Below are 15,839 nucleotides of genomic sequence, written 5' to 3'. Positions count from 1 at the left end.
CCAAAACCAAGTGTTGGGATGTAAATGAGTGATAAATAAGAAGTTATATTTTTGCAAAGAAAATTTGGAAACAACCATATAGGTTTTTTGCCAATTCGTTTTAATTAATGCTATATCCAATATTAAAGTATTGGTGCTTAAATCACTCTTTATTATTTATCTGTCTTTTTGGTCTAACCCCTAACCCTTTTAAACTTGAAACACTACAGCACCGTGCTAATTATATTGGGAAGAAATTATTGATAAAAATAATGGAAATGCTGCAGATGTTTTAAAAAATAATAAAGAAGGTAGAATGAAATTTATCGGTAATCGCTTTTTAAATCGAAACTTGCAGGAGTGTGATATTGCAGAATTGTAGAATAGAGAAATTGCAGAGAGGAGGGCTGAGTTGTGCCACTTGGTCACTCTCCTTAAAACCGCATTTGCCCCCTATGGTGTAACCGGGTGATCGCAAATCGATCGTCAAGATAAAACATCCCACAAGCCATTAATAGGCGTGTATTCACTTACCAAACCTCCGCAAACTATAAAGAATTGATGCTTAGAATGACAGAGAAAAGAAGACTATTGAATGTATTAGTGTGAATGCACATACATGGACACGTACCTGCACCCTAACCCAACCAGGCCCAGCCCGGCCCGACTCGATACACACATGTGAAAAGCACCCTCTGAATAATTCCTCATAGCATGCACCATTAATGAAGAATTCCTGATAGCGTCATGTGAGGTCAATTAATCGCCTGAGTTTTGGCAAAGAATCAGTTCTACTCAAGGATTAATTTGAAAGCTATGCAAACAAAATGTATGCCATCAATGTAGATTAGTATCAATATCTCCATCAAAACACTGCAATAAATACTGTGAAGGCCCAGAGAGAGGATGGGCACATATTGGCTATAGCTCGATCGACTATACTTTTCTACCAGCCAAAGAAGGCCAATGAAGACATTTGGGCACGTGGGTGCATGGGTTGAAGACAGCATTGCCACCCTGATTAAGTCGGGCTTTAATTTAATTACTAGTAGGGAGCTGTGTGATGCATGAGAAAATCTGAAAGATTTAATAATTTTATTTTTTATTTAATATTGATTTCTAAAAAATAATAATTATTAATTGAATATGAATAAATATTTTTTAATAAATTTAGTGTTATTAATAATTTATAGTAATTTTAATAATTTTTATTCTTTTATTATTTTTAAATGAAATTTTGATTAATTTTAAATAAATAAAAATAATTATAAAAGCTAACATTTTTATTAATTCCACTAATGATTAACAATTATATAGGAATGATGACGTGATGGGTTCAGGGCAGGGCACCCCATCCCTTTCCCTGCCCCATAGTCAAGACACTCTACCCCATCCCTGCCCCGTCCCCAGGGTTACGTGGGTTCAGGGCAAGGTAATCACTCCTCAATGTCGTGCGAGTTCAGGGGTAAGGCACCCCACTCCTCATTAAGGATGGAGAATCTTCGAATTCTCCTACCCCGTCCCTAGTATTGGGTGGGTTCAAGTAGAGGTGTAAATTGTGTCATGCTGGGTCGGCACGACATGACCTGCATATGGCTTGCACAAAGTGCGAGTCATGCTGTGCTGGCCCACGAGGCGTCCCAGGTTGTGCCTCCCTCCTCTAAGGGGCTCGGTTCAGCATGACCCACGGCTCGAGCCTGTACGGGCTTGTGCCGTGCCGTGGGTCAGGTTGGTCCATGGGTCGGGCCTTGGGACAGGCCATGCCGCACACCAAGCCAAGCTCAAGGCAATGCACCCACTCCCCATCCAAGGTTTTTAAAATTGGACCAGATAGGGAATTGTTCTGGGGTCGAACGGTCTGACTGTTCGGTCTTAACGGATGACCCACTTTGACAAAAAAATACAAAAACAAAATAAGGCCAAAAATTGTTGTCCGGTTTGACGGTTCGACCGCCTAGGTCAGTGGTTTGATAACCAAATAAACGGTTTTTGGACAATAAGCGATTTTGAGGTGAAACAGTTTTCGGTTCCCAATTTTCCGATCTAACCATCTAGTTTGATCCAGTTTTGAAAACATTGTCTTTGTCAGTCCAATATTTAATTTGATGCTAGAAATGATGAAAAGGATCTATTGAGTATCAACCACATGGTAAATTTCTAAAAGTACACTAAATTGTTTTTAATATTCAAAAATATAATTTTATGAATATTTTGGAAAATTTATTGTACTTGAGTAATTTTGAAAATTTATTCAAATTTATTTAAATTTTTATTAAATAATTTATTTTCTTTTTAAATGGTTTACTTACAGAATTATACTAATTTATCTTATAATTTCTAATATAAACTAACCAATAATTTCCTTTTTCCAATATTATACTAATTTATCTTAATAATTTTTGTAATTATTTGTTCAAATTATAGTTTTCCATTTCCCATAGTCATGTATCTTTATTAATTTTGATCAATAATTTGCAATGAAAATTACATAAAATTTTAATGGTTTTCCAAAATCTACCAAATGTAATAAGTTTTCCTAAAATTTCCAAATTATTTTAATAATTTTTAATAATGATTTAATTCATTTTAAATAAACTTTCAAATACTTTATATCTTTTAATTTCAAAAATGTTATTTTTATGAAAATGTAGTTTTTATGAAAATTTTTGAAAATTTTATTACATTTGTGTAACTATGGGGAAGTAGGAAAATTCCCATATTTGTAGTCTAAAATATTTTATATCATAGATTTAATTTTTGTAATTTATTTTTTAATAATATCATTGTAACTTATGAAATTTAAAGTAAATTTTTAAGTTTAATTCTTTTGAACAAACAAACAAAACCAAAAATAAGCCCAAAATGATATAACTTGAGTTGGTGGGTTTTTGCTAATGGTCAATCGGTTTCGAGTGACAAACTACGAACTTGACCAGATCAATTTGGTTGTAGAAATAGCCTACAATTAATTTCAACTAAATTTATAGTCTAATCTCTAATAAATAACAATAGTTTAATCTCCAATAATTATTGAAAATTTATAGCAAACATACACAATCATTGAAAATAAGTTTATAATGAAAATATAATAGATATATAATAAAAATACAATAATTACTGAAAATATACTAAATTAGTCAATAAATAGTGTATTCTCTAATAAGTATTAATCTATAAATTATAAAAAATATATAATTACTAAAAATAAATTTATAACAAAAATACAATAAATACGATAAAATAAATTTCAAAAGTTAAACAGTAGTTGTTTAATATCCAATAATTATTGATTATTTTCTATTAAATAAAAAAATAAAAATACATTTATAAATAATTATTGAAAGCATATTTATAAGAAAACAATAAATAATTAGTTAAAATAAAACAAATATTAATTATAGTATATATGAGTATATAATGAATATACACTATTACTATAAAATTATTACTAATAAGTATAATTTGTTGATAATTATTTTCTATAATTTTTAATTGATATAAATGAAATTAATTATTTACAATATTACTTAGTTATTGAAATAATATTGTTATTTAAATTATGAAAATATTAATTATTTATTGAATTTAATAATCCATCAAATTATAATTGTACTATTATTACATAATTCGTTATTAATTTTGTAAAATATTAAATTATTATTAATATGAATATTATGAATTCTATTATAATTATTTTTCTACTTTTAAGATTTTTTTTAAATTTATTACATAATTTTGTTATTTTAACTATTTAAAATTTTGTCATGTTAAATATTTTGTTATTTAAATATTTAAAAATTTTCATTATTTGAATTTCATTTATTTTAATGTTATTACGTAATATTAAATATTTTGTTATATTATTTATCTATTTTAATGTTTTATTTAATATATTTAGCTATTGAAATAATTAAATAATGTTTTATTTTTAATGTTAAATTTTTATTATTTTAATAACATTTAAATTGAATAGTTCGTAAAACTATAATTTATATTGTTACTACATAATGTCATGATGAATTTTGAAAAAAAATTGAATTATTAATAATATGAATATTATTAAATCTATTATTTTTTTGTGTTTTGAATAAACATTCTAAATTTAGTATATAATTTCGTTATAACACTTAAATAGTTTTGATTTTTTTTAATTGAAACTTTCTTTAGATTCATATTGATAAAAAGTGGGGAGAGGATAAATAGAAATTGGAGATAGTTTAGGAGAGAATCTCTGTACTGAATTAGAGATAATTTAAGAGATAAAAAGGAGTCAGAAATAATTTAGTAGATAAATGGGAATTAGAGACAATTTAGGAGGAAATGGGGGAAAGTGGTGCCACTTGGCTAAACAGTAGAAAAACAAATCCCAGTAGGAAAAACTTTAGCTGTTGGGGGCCAAGCCTATGCTGTTGAGAGAATTTCAGATAATGCCCATTACAATGAGAATGGGTAAATTAGTAATTACATCTTAATTTATTTTGACTAAAAACAAAAACATGGACATGAATAAGTGAACTACCCCAGCGTAGAAAATGTCTCAACAGCCTATGCGCCTATGCTGTTGGGCCCCAACAGCCAAAGTTAACCCCTTTCTTTATGGTTGTTAGAAATAATTAAGCACATGTGATTTTCTTATTGGTTTAATGGATAATTATGTAAAAAATTAAAAAATAGATAATTTAAAGAATATATATATATATAGAGAGAGAGAGAAAGATAGATAGATACTGAGCCAATCACGATGGACGGATCCCACTCACATATGTTATTATTTTACAGGATCTTGAATTGGATGCATCCAATCTTTGTCGCCAAGTCTTCATTTACAGATTGACGAATTTTTCTAGTGCGTGGGAAAGTGGGTTCTGTGGGCAAAGACCAGGTATGAAGTTTCGAATAGTCCGACTCCCACTCTCTACGACTACGAGTCTCATATCCTCAACTTCTGTGATTTGTGATACAACCTTTTTTCCTCAACTTTCAACGGAGAAAGCACAGACGGGTTTTGGGTCAAACTCGATCAGGATGAAGGTTGTTGCTTTTCGCCACCACAATAGTGACATGGTTGCTCTCTCTCTCTCTGATCATGTTCACTTTATTACCACCCAGATGTCAACCATCTTAATCCTTTTACAATCTGAAAGAAGAAACTAGAGTTTCATTTAGCGTCTGTGTTTCGGAGAAGGGTCCCAAATAATCTAAACAACAACAAAGGTTGTTTGAAATGTGAAAATGATGGATTTGGTAGAAGTCAGAACCCACTATATTTTGATTCCTTGGAGTGCAAAATCATCTGATTTATTTTCATTTAAATTTTTTCTTTGTTTTGCCTGTTTGCATTACAGATGAAGAAAAAATGAATCAGAATTTGCATTTGTATTAATGCAAGTGAGAATTCTAGGTTATTTTTTATTAGGATTTCACATTTTTCTTTTGTTTGTTTGCGTTGCCCATGAAGTAAAATAAAACCTAAAACAAAGAATGCAAATAAAATTGCATGGCAAGCAAAAAGAACGAAAGGAGTGGATCATATGGGGGAGGAGACTAGGAGAGGGTCTGATTTGTATTATTTATATCCGAAAATGCAGTTCAAAGTTCAAACTGAAGCTTCTTTTTTATATTTAATTTAATTTATTTTCTGGTGGGGGGCCGGATAGTGAGTGGAGATCATGATGTCCATGAAACCTTGGAGCTTGATTCCAGGCCATTTTATAGCTAGTGCCCCACCTTCCTTTTTCATTTGTTGTTTTTCTTATATTTTGCTTTTAGTGTGTCCGAGCATATCTCTGATTCTCTTCCGATCCCTACAATTGATGGCTGAGGAGTCGGGACTTTTTTAAATTGGAGAACACTGGGCCGGTGCCAAGTGCCATTTCTATGATCAAGATAATGGAATTCATACTCACCGTAATATAACATACATCTTACTTAGACCTAACTAAATCCTTTCAGACTAGACCATATACATCACTAGATACAAACCTAATCTTTGGTATTTTTTTTTTTACATAAAGTGGCGAGTCTCAATTATCCTGTTCTCGATGTACAATTGTAGTGTTTTGTGTAATGTTTTAAAAATCGATTTAAAATCGAAACCGTTTTAATTATCAGTTTTTAGATCAGTGGTTTAACTGTCTAGTTCGAATGTCAAAAATCGTTATTCAGGTTTGATCAAATCAACACTTTTTGACAAAATGGTGATTTAGGAGTACTAAAATGAAACCGGTTGCCTGACCAATTTCCTGGCCAAATGGTCCGATCATCTGGATCAACGAAAATAAGTTTATATTTGAAGGCTCACGTCAAGTGCAAGTGCAACCCCTAATGAAGCTTTATTTTGCTGCTACCATGGTCTGAAAGTGCGTCCAACCAAAAATTATAACTTTTATACTAAACCTTAAATCCTGAGCCCTAGACCCTTAAACCCTAAGTTGGAGCCAAAGTTTTGTCACAGAAGTCATTTTTGTCACACAAGCGCAAGATTCTGAGCTTAATGGTAATCTTCGTTTGCAGATGGAACCCAAAACAAGATTCTGGGTACTTCTGTATCTACTATTTGATCAGCATCTAAGATTAAATGGAAGCAATTTTGACAATGGAAACTGAATTTTTTAAGTTAGATCACTGAGAATATTAAGTGAGGATGCCATACCATTTCCCCACCAATAACCTAACAACTTCACAATGAAGTATGCTTCTACAACTCTAAATTAAATTGTATGGCTAGTGGCAGTCTGCAACATTTTTTAATGTTAAATATCTGAAGAGACGCACTATATAAGGTGAAAATAGTGGTGTATGATAGTACTTCAATTTTATACAACTTTTTTTGTTAATCTAATGATTTTTTTTTAATTGTTGCACCAAACAAAGAAACTGCTCATTGCATTCATAGTGGGCATTTCTTTTCTTGCTTTTGTGAGATTTTCCCACTTTCTATTATATGCCTTTTCTTTCCATATTCCACCCACATGTCAAACCCTAGCTTAAACACTAAATGCTCAAAACTTAACTTTTTTTTTAATGTTATTTTAGTGGGACGACAACCATACACAGGAATGTGCACATTCACATACACAATATTGGAACACATAATATTCTCATAACCCCTCTCTCTCTCTCTCTCTCTCTCTCTCTCAATACACCCAAGGCCATCTTATTTTTCAAACTGCATAAATTTGAAGACTACTAAAAAAGGAGTTCAAATCAGCCCCCCACAAGATTGTCTCCCACAACGTCCCCCAGCACATTTCATCCGTGTATTGAAAATATCTCTCGATGATGACATCGTTACTTTTGGGATTATCATCGGAAGATGTTCCCAATACATGGTAGAGATGTACTGTGGGATATTGTGGGGGGGCCTGATTTGGTCTCCTAAAAAAGTTAACCTTTTCGTGTCGGAAGGGCCATTTGGTGCCACCAGACGCCACCTTCAAAGGGTCAGGATTGGGATAGGGGAAAAGAAGGCAGTTGGAGTAGAACTCAAACTCGTTCAAACTATCACCATCATCATCATTATCATCATCATCTAAGCATTGCCCAATCTATATGGGATCTGTTGCATAAATCCTCTTCCACCATTCTATCCTATTCATACCATATTCTCGTTAAATTATGGCCCTTAAATTATATCATGTCACAATATTTTCTTGCAACAGAATAAAACACAGACATAATCTCCTTTAATTTAAATTCAGAACACCTAATGATTTGCTTTTTGATTTTGGTCACTGTAGTGTCTGTATTTTATTGGGCGGTTGCAAGGAAGTGTTGCATTAACAGTATATGTAAGATTGTCAAGAGTGTGAATATCCTTCCAAATTCCAAATGTGTGAATTGCATTGCAAGTTGATGATTGTATATTTGTATTAATCACATAAATTAAGCGCACATCAAATTCTTCTACCCTCCAATTTCATTCTTTACTTTTTAGGCCTCATTTGCTCTTCCGTAGGTTATTTATCCGGGCAAATGCAATTACTTAGGTAATTTTTTCTGAGAAATATTTATCCAAATAAGTGTATTTACCCATGTTCTTTTATTTCTCAAATAAAAAAAAGGAAACGACCATTTTAACCATAAAAGTTCATTATTAAAAGGGGCATTTTTGTCCTATTCAAGTGTTAGAAACTTTCCCCCCAAGTGGGAAAATTATTTACCCTCGGAGATGGATACCATTTACCTGGGTAAGTGATACCCAGAAAAATAAACTTCCCCTGGTTCTCACATTAATCTAAAAAAAGAACATGAGATTCTTGATCAATGGGAACCAAAATCCTATTAACCAATTTTCTCCACTCTCAAAATTCAAAAAAATAACGCCCCCTTAATATCCACAATCCATTAGCCAAGTGAGAAAAATTGCCTAGATTAGGGTTTTTGGAAACAGATATTAAATTATGTATCTAATGGCAGAAAGACTCACTTTAGTTTATGAGTTTAGTTGGACCTACTAGATATTAAGCAAGTCAATCTTTGTTTTTTGGTAGAAAAAAATGTGCGCTCCAATCAACGTAAAATTTTTGTTGGTTGTTAATTAAAGTGGGATTTAATTATTTAAGCATGGGTTAGGTTTAAAGTAGAGAAAATGGAAGAACACAGTTGGTGCATTCCAACTTTCTATTTGACATGGAAAAGCATGTGGTTACATAATGTTTTTGTTATCAGACAACACAGATACACACACACTCTGAAGTCCAAAAGAATTACAAAATATTTAGTGGGGTGTACTTTGCTCTTTATTTTTGGGAAAATTGCTTAAATTTCTTCTATACTTTTCAAAATGGGTTGAAACCTCCCCTACCTTTTAGAAATGGGCTTAAACATTCCACATCAGTTGTGTGATGACAAGAAAACTCTCCAAAAGTTAGGCTTCTCTTACCTGTTATGGAACTCAAATAGGTGATAGGGCTCATGGGCATCCACCCATTCCATGCGTTAGTTATATTGGAAACCCATACAATGTGTCCTGTATTGGAAAAATCTATGCTGCTGGAAAGACATGATATTGGAAGGGCTTTGAACGATTAAATCCCATGCGAATTTTGATAAATACCATCTGATTGGTTATTATTTTTATGATACCTGCTAATTGGTTGTTCATATTTAAAACCTTAGAGATAACATTGTGAAATACTCTATTTGCAAAGGAATTTGGAATTACCATAAAATAATTTGGAAAATCTATAATAAGTCAATCTTTGGATTTCTTTCTCTCATTTTAAATGAAGAGAAATGCTAGTAATTATTATTTTATGCAACTCTTTGAATTTTAACACTAAAAACAATGTGGGACCATGATCCCACCATGTAATTGGGGCAAAGTTTCTAGGAGTTGCCTAAATTGGTTGTTTACTGGAATACTCAATGAATAATAGGGAATTCACTCATCAAAAGATGAAGGAGAATTGAGAAGGGCTTACTTAAAGTATAGGCCTTACATTATGTGTGTTTCTTTCTAATCAACAATCTGAAGTTCTGAACAGAAAAATTATACTCCACCAAGAGTTGCCTAATTAAATTGGTTATTTAGTACTGGGATTCCTCTTAACTGACTAATAAGGTTCATTCATCAAAAGAGGGAGAAGAATTGTGAAAAAGTTTAGGCCTTACATTGTGCTTGTTTCATTATTGACAACAACAATTTGAACAGAAAAAATATATTCCCCCACCAAGAGTTGTCTAGTTAAATTGGTTATTTACTGGAATTTATTCCTCTTCATTGAATAATAGGGTTGACTCAGAGAGAGGAGAATTGAGAAGGGTTTTTTTTTTAAGTTTTGGCCTTAAATTGTGTTTGTTTCATCGAAAACATAATCTGCATCAACCAGATCAACCAGCCATAGAATATGAAAGAATGCTAATAAACAATGGGTTTATGCAGCTCTTGAATACCTCCACACTGGGACTCATGTTTAACTTTGTTTTGTCTTTGGGGTGATGCATGAAGGAGTTGCATAAACTCTCTCTCTCTCTCTCTCTATATATATATATATATCTTTTCACTTGGCAATTTAGCATTCAAAAGATATCATGCAAATCAACCATGATTGTCTAGTCAATTCCATTTTGAGTAGCCCTTGGAAAGTGAGCAAAAATCCACAAAAACATACACTGATTGGATGTTCAGGATCATCAATCAGTAAGTGTTTGTCAGGTCCCAATTCGACTTCGTGTACCCTTAGAGCAGGCGGATAGGCACAGACAGACAATCATTCATGGATGGTGTGGATCATCTCATAGGATTCGTGGATTGGTCTTTCTTCAACTTTGGATCACTTTCGTCAAGACGACCATCATTAGTAATGGACCCAGACACAGAACCAATCTTTACTTGTTTGAATTATTCAAAATAGAAGCATGTGTTGGGGGGACATGCCTGATTTGTGCAGGTACAAAACCATGTGGGTAAAGCCAGCTTCCATGACTTTAAATAACAAAAAGGGTCACAAATCTTCAGCAGTCATCCAGCGGCCATGTGATCACCTATTCAGATCAGTTTTGCAGTGGGGTTTGTAAAAGAATGTTTCATTCTTTTCTGGACATTAGAAGAGCGACATTTTGAATAGTTTTTGTTAGGAGAAACGTACTTTTTAATTCTAGAACATGTAAGCCCACTTCCTTGTGAGCCTTTTCAATGGAGGAAGTAATATACCGAGGAATTATTCTGATCGATGCTTCAACGGTTAAGCTCCTCCAAGAATGTCCCCATTCCCTATTCCACAGACCAACTGAACACTTTTTTTAAAACCAATTTCAGCCCTCAAAAACTGTACCTTAATAGAAATGTGCTGACTCACTAATGGATTGAACTGGTCTCTTTTGATTGTGGTTCATCAGTTGGGTTATGTTTCAAATTATGAATGATCAATATAAAGTTAGTAAACATAATGCTCTGGTTAGGTTTAGAAATAATCTGTTCATCTTTCTAATTTGGTAATTGGTAAACTCTGGCAACTGTAGGCTTTCACCCACTTGAATTCAATATTATAAGAAGCATGTGGCGTTCAGGATTTTTGGAATTTGAATATAAAACATGCTGCGGATTTGAGCTTTCTTTACGAAGTGGAAAAGGTGGTTAGGAATCAGTCAATATCATTGCTAAATTCTTTAATAGTAGGTTTACTAGTTTCCTAGCAAGAGCACTTCAGTACTAATTGACTGAAACCCTTGTTGGATCAAGATTTTACCTAAAAGATAGATTAAATAAAAGAAACAAAAATAAGCTCTTCTGTTACTGACTCACACTAGTTCTTTTTGAAATGGACAAATGCCCTAATCCTTTCTCGACCCAAGAGGACTAATTCAAGCATCTCATTTTCTACCACATAAATCTAAGGGTCTGTTTGGTTTGCAGCCAGAATCGAAATCCTTTGAAATTGGAATTGGAGTGATTCATTCCCATATTCTGTTTGCTTCAGACAGAAATGAGAATAGAAATGGGAATCGGTCTCTCAAATGGGGGAATGCCATTTCAGCAAGAATGATAATGGGATTTTGATTCTACCCAATCAAACAGTTGGAATCAGATTAATCCATTCTGATTCCAATTCCAGACATCCATTCCCACCAACCAAACGGAGCCTAAATTGTTATGAAAAATGATTATGAATAGGAAGTTGGAGTTAACAAGTTATATCACAAAGTTTGGACCCATGTGCCATAAAGGCCCAGTTAGTTTTTCTATAAATTGAGAGGGATTCCATGTTTTGGTAAGCGTGAGTCCTACGGTAAATTGCGTTTTAATTTCAGGAATATCAGTGACCCACTTATTTAAGGTAATATTATATTAATATTTATCTTCCAACTTTTCCACATGTTAGCATTTCAATGGATTACAATTAGGATTGAGAGTCTATGTTGTACTTGTAATTGAATCAGGAGTCTCCGATCCTCGTATACGTAGGAGACTCTCGAGTGTATATATTTGGGTATTGTTAGTGAATAAAACACGAAAGTAGAAACCAGAGAACCTCTGGTTTTTCATGGTATCAGAGCCAGGGCACTCTGGAGATCAACGGCGGTAACAACGATCGATCAGCGGCGGCTTCGAACCAGTGATCAGCGGCAACTTCGGATCAGCGATCAGCGGCGACAACGCTCTACGTTGTGCTTTTCGGTCCGGCGCTGTGTTTTCGGACCAGCGGCGGCACTTTGGTGATCATTGTCTCCTTCGACTTCGAACTAGTGATCAGCAGTGACTTCGGATCAGCGATCAACGACGACAACATTCTGCGCTGTGGTTTTCAGTCCGACGCTTTGCAACGATCGATCAATGGCAACTTCGAACCAGTGATCATCAGTGACTTCAGATCAACGATCAGTGGCGACAACGTTCTACGTTGTGCTTTTCAGTCCGGCGTTGTGTTTTCGGACCAGCGGCGGCACTTGGGTGATCATTGTCTCCTTCGACTTCGAACCAGTGATCAACGGTGACTTCGGATCAACGATCAGCGGCGACAATATTTTGCCATGTGGTTTTCAGTCCGGCATTGTGTTTTCGGACAAGCGGCGACACTTCGGTGATCGTCGTCTCCTTCGATGAACAGCGGTAGCACTTCTTATGGTTTCGGACTAGTGATCAATTGCACTGTGTTTTTTCAGTCTGACGTTGTGTTTTCGGACCAGCGGTGGCACTTCAGCGATCATCGTCTCCTTCGGACAACAACGACAACATTTCTTCTGGTTTCTGAAGTATCACTGTTCATCATCTTCTTCGGTGATCATTGGCTCCTTCGGTGAATAGCTGCGGCACTTCGGATCAGTGATCAGCGGCGACAACGTTCTGAGCTGTGTTTTTCAGTCCCGCGCTGTGTTTTTGCACAGACCAAATCAATGCGCCACTGTGATTTTTCGTAGAGTTCTTCCGACGAATCAACGTTCTGCAGTAGTTTCTCTTCAGCGGCACTAACACTATACTTGACATGGCTGAAAACAAGGATCAGGGCGGCAGTCAATGTCCAAGGAACGTGATCTCACCCTATCTTCTATCAACCAATGAAAATCCAGGGAGCGTTATCACACAGGTCCAGCTTAGAGGTGACAACTATGATGAATGGGCTCGAGCAATAAGAACGGCGCTGCAAGCCAAGAAGAAATTCGGCTTCATCGATGGATCGATGAAACAACCTTCGGAAGATTCAATGGAATTAGAAGATTGGTGGATGGTGAATTCCATGCTTGTGTCATGGATTCTGAATACAATTGAACCAAATTTATGTTCAACCGTAACATACATAGAGATTGCGAAGACACTCTGGGACGGCATAAATGAGCGATTTTCTATTGCTAATGGACCACGAGTCCAACAAATCAAATAAGAGCTGGCGAATTGCAAAAAATGAGGTATGACGATTCTGAATTACTATGGCAAACTCAAGATGATATGGGAGGAATTGGGAAATTATGAGCAATATCCCACTTGTCAATGTGGCAAGTGCAGCTGCGACATAAGCAGGGCGTGGGATAAGAATCGAGATGAAGAGAAACTTCATCAATTTTTGATGGGGCTAGATGACACGGTCTATGGAGGTGTGCGTTTGCATATACTGAGTACGGAACCCTTGCCAAATTTGAATCGAGCCTATGCCATAGTGGTTTAAGAAGAGCAAGTTCAGACTATGATGCACGCAAAGGAAGAGAAAGCTGAAGCTGTAGCCTTCGCAGCCCACACAGGAAAGAGGCAAAGCGAAGGCAGAGACAAGAACACAGTATGTATTTACTACAACAAGACAAGCCACGATGTAGAGTCTTGTTTCCAACTGATCGGCTACCCTGAATGGTGGGGTGATCGGCCGAAAAATAATACCCGTGGGATAGGCCGAGGGCGTGGTAGACAGAAACAACAAACAGGGGCAGGAGGAAAAGGTCGTGACAGCCAGGCTAAGGCCAATATAGCCAAAGCCTCTGCGCAAGGCAATACGTCTCAAGGAGAATCAATCGATGCAGCCAAGACCGGATTAAATGGACTGAGCAGTGAGCAGTGGAACATGTTACTCAACCTTTTGAATACACAGAAAGAAGGGAGTCAACGACTAAGTGGTAAGTAAAAATTGTCAGAGTGGATAATAGACACAGGGGCCTCTCATCATATGATAGGAAACCTCGAGTCGATGAGAGACATAAAGAATATCATTCCGTGCTCTGTCGGGCTGCCAGATGGGAAAGCGACGATAGCAGAAAAAGAAGGCACAATTGCACTGGACGATCACCTAAAACTGACTAGTGTTTTATATGTGCCTAGTTTGAATTACAATTTACTTTTTGTATCACAATTAATTGAGGAATCGAATTGTATCATTCAGTTCACTAACAAATTCTGTGTGATACAGGACCGCACTATGAGGATGCTGATTGGAGTGGATGAGCAGCGAGAGGGACTCTATTATTTCTAGAGCATTGCATCAACATGAGCAATGAAGACTATAGAGAGCAGAACGCCAGATATTTGGCATCAAAGGTTGGGGCATCCTTCTTATAGAATTATTAAATTGCTACCTTTTCGTACTAAGCATACTGACAGTAGTAAGGGTTGTGATGTATGCTTCCGAGCTAAACAATGTCGGGAAGAGTTTGTTCCTAGTAATAATAAAGCATCCGTATTTTTGAGTTAATTCATTCTGATTTGTGGGGTCCTTACAGAACTACAGCTTCTTGTGGTGCACATTATTTGTTGACCATAATGGATGATTTTTCTAGAGGCGTTTGGATTTATCTTCTGATTGATAAGAAGGAAGTGAGACGAGTCCTTCGAAATTTTTTTGCTATGGTTCAAAGGCAATTTAACAAACTTGTCAAGGTGATCTGTACTGACAATGGGACTGAGTTTGTTTGCTTGGCTGGTTATTTTGCTGAAAGTGGCATTATTCATCAAACCACTTGTGTAGGGACCTCTCAACAAAATGGGAGGGTTGAATGCAAGCACCGCCACATACTCAATGTTGCCCGCACCTTGCGCTTTCAAGCTAGCTTGCCTATTGATTTTTGGGGGGAATGTGTCTTGACCGCATGTTATCTGATCGATCGGACACCGTCCATTCTATTAAAGGGAAAGACTCATTATGAAATGTTATTTGGGCGACCTCCTTCTTATGATAATGTGCGAGTCTTTGGTTGCTTAGCCTATGCGCACAATCCTGGTCATGGAGGGGATAAATTTGTTAGTCGAAGCAGACGGTGTGTTTTTGTCGGGTATCCTTTTGGGAAGAAAGGATGGAGCTTATATGATTTAGAGTCCGGCATGCTCTTTGCTTCCAGAGATGTTACTTTCTTTGAGCATGAATTCCCGTATGCATACAAAGAGGATGCACGGCCAAACAAAGCACAAGATTGTAGAATAAGTGGGACAGATAAGGTGTTGGTACCATCCACTTCTTCACCTGGACTTGCAAATGGCGAGACGGAGACTAACCAGCAAGATGAACTCACAGAAGAAGGAGTCCGTGTAGAAGAAGGAACCCACGTAGACCCGAATACCAATGCACCCATGCATCCTTCTGACGTCACCACAGAAAATGCAAGCGAAGACAGACCTGACGTTAGGGGGGGTGGCAATGTTGAGCAACAACAACACTCTGATACTCATTTGGGGCGTGGGTATCGACAGAAATAGCAGTCCACAAGGTTAAGAGACTATGTGCTTCACACCACACAACACTTGAGTCCCTCTCCGCGTCCTTTTGCAAGCTCACTCGGCCAATCACATTCTGTAGGTAGTCTTTACCCCATAGATAACTATATGAACTGTAACAATTTTTCTTGTCGACATCGTGCTTTCTTGGCAGCTATCACTGCAGGAGTTGAACCCACTTCTTTTGTTGAAGTCGTAAAGGATGAAAAGTGGAGAGATGCTATGCAGA

General features: G+C 35.8%; 1 protein-coding gene across 1 annotated transcript; it reads left to right on the top strand.

The window, feature by feature from the left end:
* Window positions 1-12,905: 12,905 nt before the first annotated feature.
* LOC148877772 (uncharacterized) lies at window positions 12,906-13,301 on the top strand. Its single transcript, XM_088970444.1, has one exon. It carries the CDS (start codon window positions 12,906-12,908, stop codon window positions 13,299-13,301), a length of 396 nt encoding a protein of 131 aa, XP_088826570.1.
* Window positions 13,302-15,839: the final 2,538 nt, after the last annotated feature.

The sequence above is a fragment of the Nelumbo lutea genome, chromosome 1 (assembly GCF_056320005.1).
Source record: "Nelumbo lutea isolate HS-2025 chromosome 1, American lotus-T2T, whole genome shotgun sequence".
In the NCBI taxonomy this organism is placed as follows: Eukaryota; Viridiplantae; Streptophyta; class Magnoliopsida; order Proteales; family Nelumbonaceae; genus Nelumbo; species Nelumbo lutea.
This window is presented reverse-complemented; position numbering and strand designations above follow the sequence as displayed.

Bases quoted from the DNA above. Each gene is read 5' to 3' on its own strand.
- LOC148877772 (XM_088970444.1), top strand. From the start codon at position 12,906: ATGGCTGAAAACAAGGATCAGGGCGGCAGTCAATGTCCAAGGAACGTG.